The following is a 6,509-nucleotide window of genomic DNA, read 5'->3' as shown; positions in this document are numbered from 1 at the left end:
CCGAGTCCTGGGCTGCGTTTGTCCCCGGGAGCCTGCAGAGCCTTTGGGACGGGGACGCTCTGGGCTCCCACAGCTCTGCCCTGGTGGCCCTGGCTCCTGTCGGGTTTGTGCCCAGGAATGATGTGGCTGCCCCTGGGAAATGCAGCTTTTATCCCCGGGAGATGCTTCCAGCGCTGCTCTTGCAGTAATTTTGTTACAGTTTGGGCCAGGTGCCCTGGGACAAGTCACTGTCAAGGGCCCAGCCTCTTCTCTAGTGGCTGGAGCTGGCCCAGCTCTCAGGGTTCTGTGCTGTGGAGGGGAGATGCTGCTTGGGACTCTGGGAATGCAGGAGGAATCAGTTGGATTTGGGGGTTTTAGAGGAAAAGAGGAGGTTTTCTGGATGAACACTGGAGTGATGCCCACCTGCTCCCGGGCACTCTCAGTGGCAGAGCCCGGGGGTGGATCAGGGCTGAAGGAAAACCTGTGCCAAGGGAGCTCAGCAGCCAGCCCTGGATGGTGGAGGGGATGGGTGGGAATGTGGAGGAGCGGGCACCCAGCAGCACACACCCCCAGGCTCGGAGGTGGCTGAGTCAGGGCTGGGATTCAGGATGATCTTTGTGCTCTGCAGAGCTGGGGTTTATTTTTAGTCCCTGTGTGGTGCTGATTGCCATGGCAATGCCACGGCACCGGGCTCCATGGATGCGCTGGTGCTGCTCCGGGACCGGGAGAGCCTGGGCTGGGGACAGGGCTCTGGGCCGTGCTTTGGGATGGAGTGACAGCTCCGTGTCCCCTGTCTGCTCCACGGTGTGGGTACAGCTCACAGCCAGAGCGGGGGCTCCCAGCTCTGGAAACCAAACACAATCCTCCAGGAGCCTGGCTGGGAGCAGGATCTGCGCTGAATTCATCCTGGGAGCGCTCACCTGCTCAGCAGGGAACCGACTGCTCGGCACCTGCTGGGCTCAGCAGCTCAGCCTTCGGTCTGAAATTCGTGCAGAAAAGTAAAGAGCGTGGGGGTGGCTCTGCACCTTCTCGTGCTGTTTGAGCAGGTCAGGGATCGTCAGACTCCGAGGCCTCCTTCAGCCCTGCCCAGCACAGCCACGCGCCTCCAGAGAGGTCTGAGTGCCTGGACTCTCCTTGACCTTGGAAAACTTTCCCCTTTCTAATCACGGGTTGCTTGGTCACTACTTGGTGCAACTCAGAGCAAGCCCAGAAGAGCTGCTCGTGAGTGACCTCCCTGAACTCAGCAAAGAGGGAAAAAAGAGGTAATTAACATACCCCGGAATTTTTCTCTTCACTTGGGTGTGCTGGGACTGGCCTTTGGCCCTACAATCCCATCTAGAAATTATTGGAGAAGATAAAAGGCTGGAGAGAGCCACTTCCACTTCAGATTTTAATTTCAGCAGATTGGCTCACTCGAGGCTGCTGTGACCTGGTGCCCTTCAGGGAGGCAGCTGGGAGCTCTCCGAGGGGCTGCTCTCAGGATTTGGGTTAACAGGTGGACTCCAAGATCTTAGAGGTCCTTTAAAAGCGGGCTGACCACAATTCCATGCTGTGGAAGCAGGTTTGCTGAGGATGCCCAGGCACAAACCTGCTAGCCGAGCAAAGGTTCATAAGCCACCACATTTGAGCGCTGTCAGAGCAGGGTGAGCCACTTAAACCCAATTAAACACCTTAATGAATCTTTCCCTGATGGGGTTTCAATTACCTGGAGCAGAGGAGAGCTGGGAGCAGCAGAGCCTGAGCTCCATGGCTAATTGGATCAGGAGGTGGGAATGACTGGGCTCCTGTGGGACCAAATTCCTTGGTTTGCTTACGGATCACTGACATCTACATCCCAAATCCTTGTACCTGGGCAAGGCTTGGGGTTTTCTGCTTAAATCTCTCTAAACAGGGCCTTCCAGGTGATTAACTGCTGCTCATTTATGTGTCCCCAGAGGATCCTGTCTGTGTGTGCAGAGGTTTGGGGTGTGCGGGTACGGAGCTGAGAAAATGTGGGGAACAGATGCTGAGAGGCTGCTGTGGGATGTGCAGAACAGGGGTGGATTTGGAGATCATTCGGAGAGAGGATGAATTGTAAACGTGTTTTAGTAGAATTACTGGGGAATTGCAGGATCAGACTGTGTGTCCTGCATTCCTTTACTCTGGAATGAGACACTGACAGGCTGGGAGAGCTGGGAGTGCTCAGCTGGAGAGGAGAAGCTCCAGGGAGAGCTCAGAGCCTCCTCCAGGGCCTAAAGGGGCTGCAGGAGAGCTGCAGAGGGACTGGGGACAAGGCATGGAGGGACAGGACACAGGGAATGGCTTCCCAGTGCCAGAGGGCAGGGCTGGGTGGGATCTTGGGCAGGAATTGTTCCCTGGGAGGGTGGGCAGGCCCTGGCACAGGGTGCCCAGAGCAGCTGGGGCTGCCCCTGGATCCCTGGCAGTGCCCAAGGCCAGGCTGGACATTGGGGCTTGGAGCAGCCTGGGACAGTGGGAGGTGTCCCTGCCCATGGCAGGGGTGGCACTGGATGGGATTTAAGGTCCTTCCCACCCAAACCATTCCTCCACTCTATCAAAATAAATTTGTGGTGCAGGAAGTCAGGATGGGCTTCCTGTGTGTGACATTGTGGGGCCTTGTTGGCCAGCACAGAGGTGTCACTGGAACGGCACATCCTGCTGGAAAACGGCTTAGGAGATTTTAAACCAGGTTTAAAAGGGGCCCTGTGTGCATTAACTCATCCAGGCGACCTCCTGCTTCCCCGAGCAGAAAACAGCTGCTGCAGGGGCTTTAGAAGCTTCTCTTATTTACATCTGAAAACAGGAGGTTTGGCTAAAAGGGTGCCTGAGCCAGCGGAAAATGGATTAATCCCGAGCTCTGATCCTGGGGGCTCCAGGCTGGGTGCTACTGAAATGTTCTGCTTTAAAACCAGTGGCACAAACAGCACTGGGGGTTTAAGGCTGGTTTAGGGCTGGTTTAGGGCTGGTTTAAGGCTGTTGTGTCCCTCTGCGTCCCTCGGTGTTCCCGGGCCCTCCCTTGGCTCCAGGAGCTCAGGATTGTGTTTAATTCCCTGTAAATGCAGGGCATTGCTCTGGGCACAAGGAGATTAACACGGGGCGGGGACAGGAGAGGGCCGTCCCTGGGAGACCCCTCGGCAGGAGGTGGTTCCCCTATTATGTGTGCAGCTCTAGGGACTGCAGCTGGAATAAAAATCAGATTTTAGAAAGTGTTTTAAGAAGAGACAGAGAAATTTTCAAAACCTGGAGTAATTTATTAATAAATATAATTTCTATAATATTATATAATTAATATAATAATCAGTTATAATTCATAATGAGCTCCTAAACATGTTTCTGTATGTTTATACAGTGTACAGATAAGTTAGAAATGCATAGTTATAATATTATATATTACTTTAACAGATGTTTGCCTAGAAAAAGGACTATAAAAGGAATACAGAAGGCAGGAGGAGCCCCCAGCCCTGAGCAGGGATCAGTTTGAAGTGTTGCTCACCCGACCATCACACCCTGCTCCTGTTTTTGGTGCAGCAGCTGGAGGGTTTTGGGGTGGGCTTGTCCCCAGCGCTCCGGCGTGTCCCGCTGGATGCCCGCGGCGCTGGGAACCGAGGATTCCAGTATCAATATTTCACGGCAGCTTTGCTTTCAGGAAATCAATCGTTCTGCAATTTTTATAAGGCGAGCCGGGCTCTCCTTACGCGCCAGGCTATAGAATCACCCGGGACACGATATCCGCTGGCCTAAGTGCCACATTAGGGAACATCCAGCCGCACAATGGCCCGCGATACCCCAACAATGCCCCACTGAGAGAGGGACAAATCGCCAGCAGCTGCTTTAATTTAATTTACCTCTGAGGTGACTGATACCTTTCAGCGTCTTTGGGAACAGCGGGGTGTTTCTGTGGTTAAGAGAATGACAAACACGGGAGGCTGAGGAAGCACAACGCGCCTTTTATGCAGCTCTTTGAGAACTTTGACTTGTGATAACCAACTTCTTCCACACGGAAGGACCTGAAGGATCTTACAAGGCTTCAACTCGAGCACGTGTAAAATAAGTATGCACTGCCTCACTGCTCAGGGTTGGCTTAAAGGCTCTGGAGTTGCTGGAAACCTTTTTCTTTCTGGGAAAGACTTTAAGGATAAAGGAGGAAACACGTTGGATCAGGCACAGAGCTGGAATGTTTTAACAGCTCAAAGTTTGAGTCGTTTTTTTAGAGTTTTGCAAAACTTCCAGTGAATGTCTTAGTGCCATGTCTGCTAAATAGGTCGGATAGCACCAGTTCTTGTCGGAGGTACATTTTATAGGATTTATTCCTAAAGGTGATGGAACTCCTTTCTGGAAAAGCAGCCAACAAGGGGGGGGGGGGGGGGGCCGTGAACCGAAGCCCGGTGAGCAGCCGTGTGTGGCTGCAGAGCAGGACGGCCCCTGCCGGGCTCCCAGCACACCTCACCCCCGACTGGGTCTGGCTCAGAGGGTCCCCAGGGCTGGGGAGACCCCGGACCGGGGGGTGGTGAGAGCCCAGCTGGTCCCACCTGGCTGAGAGGGGACCCGGCCGCAGCCGGGAGTGCCCGGGGGGGAGGGACGGAGGGAAGCGGGGACCCAAACCCTCCGGGGAAGCGCTGGGGGAAGGCAGGGCCACCGGGCACTGCTTGGAGCCTGGAAGCGTTGGGATGGGTGTTGGAAAGAGGCTGGGGGAGCTTCCAGCCTTGGGGATCTGCAAGGCTCAGGTGGGGCACCAGAGACCCCCCGAGCTCGCCTTGTCCTGATTCCAGGAATCCTTCCAGCCGGCCCCCACCCTCGGGAGACCCTGCGGGGCGCAGGGGGGTGACGGCTCTGCTTTGGGGTGATTACAATGATTTTGAGGCGATGGCTTTAAAATGCCGCTGTGTTGGAGGGGGTTTTGCTCTGGCTGCTCTGTCGGCACACGGCTCTGCCCGCGCTCCCAAAGTGGCTGCTGTGATTAGAGCTGTAATCTCTGTATCAGCTTTTACATTTCAGACCGGAGATGGGAATTAATGCGATTCCGGTGTCTTCCCTTTCATACATTTTCCAAACACCGTTTGCTCGGGAACACTCCGAACTTTGTTCTCATCCTAAGGGTGACCAAATCCCCAAATTTCTACAGATGCCTTGGAGAATGGGAGTCCCTGCTGCATGGGGCGACCCGAGGAGCTGCGGGAGGAGGAGCAGGAGGGCAGAGCGGCCGGCTCAGCGCCAGCGTGGCCAAGCGATGGGCACGGGGATGCTCCGGGTCGCGGCCGGCACGAACAGCGCCGCAATTTGCCCGGGCCAGCCCACGTGGGCGAGGGTTCGCCCTCAAGGTGACACGTGGGACTTCACCTCCGATGTTTACGGCGCTGGGGAGCCGGCCGGGTTTTCCAGAAGCCTCCACCGAAAGCCCTTGTCCGTCCGGGGCCAGCGGAGGTGCGATGCGTTTGGGGACTGTCCCCCGCCCCGGCTGCGGAGCCGCTGGCATGCGGGAGCCGCTACAGATGTCTCCATGAGAAGGTTGCAGCTCTTCTTTCTGGTTAAGCCCCGCAGACACGTCTCTAATTACAGCTTTGTGGCCGGCGCGAGGTTATAGAGGGAGAACGTGCGCGCTGAAATCACTTTCAATGATTTGAGGGCAGCGGCTCGGAGCCGTCGCACCGAGGCAGGACAAGAAATGCTGGCGGCACGCACGGGGACCGTGGGGGGGAAGAGCGCCGATGAGTCCCTGAAGCTGAGGAAGCAGTCGGTGCTGTCCCTGGGCAGCAGGGATAGAGCCCTGAAGAGCTCGGCCGACAGCAGCAAGGAGGGCCGGCCGCGGGCCGGGCAGCCCCAGCAGCGAGCCCGGCGCCTGGCGCTGCTGCGGGAGCTGGAGATGAACTGGTACCTGCGCGTGTGCGAGCTGTCCCACGAGTACACCATCGCCTACACCACCGGCATGCCCCACAGGTACGTCCCTGCTCCTCCCGGGGCACGCTGCCCTCGGGAATGCTGCTGGCCGGCATGGTCGCGATAATAGTGGTTGTAATAACGGCAGCAGCAATAATCATAGTAATAGTAATAATAATAGAAAGGTCTTTGTCTTTACAAGTCTGATTTTTCTGGTTATTCACGCTTTACAGAGCTGAATATCCTGCAAACTTGTCTCTTGATTCCCACAACTTCTTCAGCACAAGCTGCGTGTGGTTGTTGAGCCTTGTTTCTAATTTGTCCAAGTGATTGTACTTTTGCTTGAATAGAGTTGAAAAGTTGCTGCTGCCGAGCAGGGACGGTGTGGGTGCCAGGAGGGTCCCTGTCCCCCCCTCCCTGCCCGGGCAGCGGCGGGGCTCAGCCTGGGAAGGAGCCCCCCGGGAGGGGGAACCTGCAGCCGCTGCATCTCTCATCCCATCGGTCTTAAATGTCGTAGCCTCCAGAATCCGATCTTGCTCCTTTAAAAAAATATAAGGGGATCTTGGTATTAGTGGAAATTAGACGTGCGAGTCTCCAATCTCCTGTGCGGGGTCAGACCCGCTCTGAAATCGAACCTCAGCAGGACCTGCCCGGGGTGC

The 6,509-nt window shown here is 55.9% G+C and overlaps 1 protein-coding gene across 1 annotated transcript in view; it reads left to right on the top strand.

Annotated features, from left to right (window-relative positions):
* The first annotated feature begins 5,283 nt into the window (after positions 1-5,283).
* The window catches only part of KCNAB1 (potassium voltage-gated channel subfamily A member regulatory beta subunit 1), a 60,633-nt gene continuing 59,407 nt past the window's right edge, over positions 5,284-6,509 (top strand). The window contains exon 1 of the mRNA XM_008633744.2: positions 5,284-5,910. Within this exon, the coding sequence (XP_008631966.1) occupies positions 5,639-5,910 (272 nt within the window). The 5' untranslated portion in view covers positions 5,284-5,638. The remainder of the gene's footprint in view (positions 5,911-6,509) is intronic.

The sequence above is a fragment of the Corvus brachyrhynchos genome, unplaced genomic scaffold (genome assembly GCF_000691975.1).
Source record: "Corvus brachyrhynchos isolate BGI_N302 unplaced genomic scaffold, ASM69197v1 scaffold544, whole genome shotgun sequence".
Classification (NCBI taxonomy): domain Eukaryota; kingdom Metazoa; phylum Chordata; class Aves; order Passeriformes; family Corvidae; genus Corvus; species Corvus brachyrhynchos.
The sequence above is the reverse complement of the archived record's forward strand: the minus strand, read 5'-3'. Positions and strand labels throughout refer to the sequence as shown.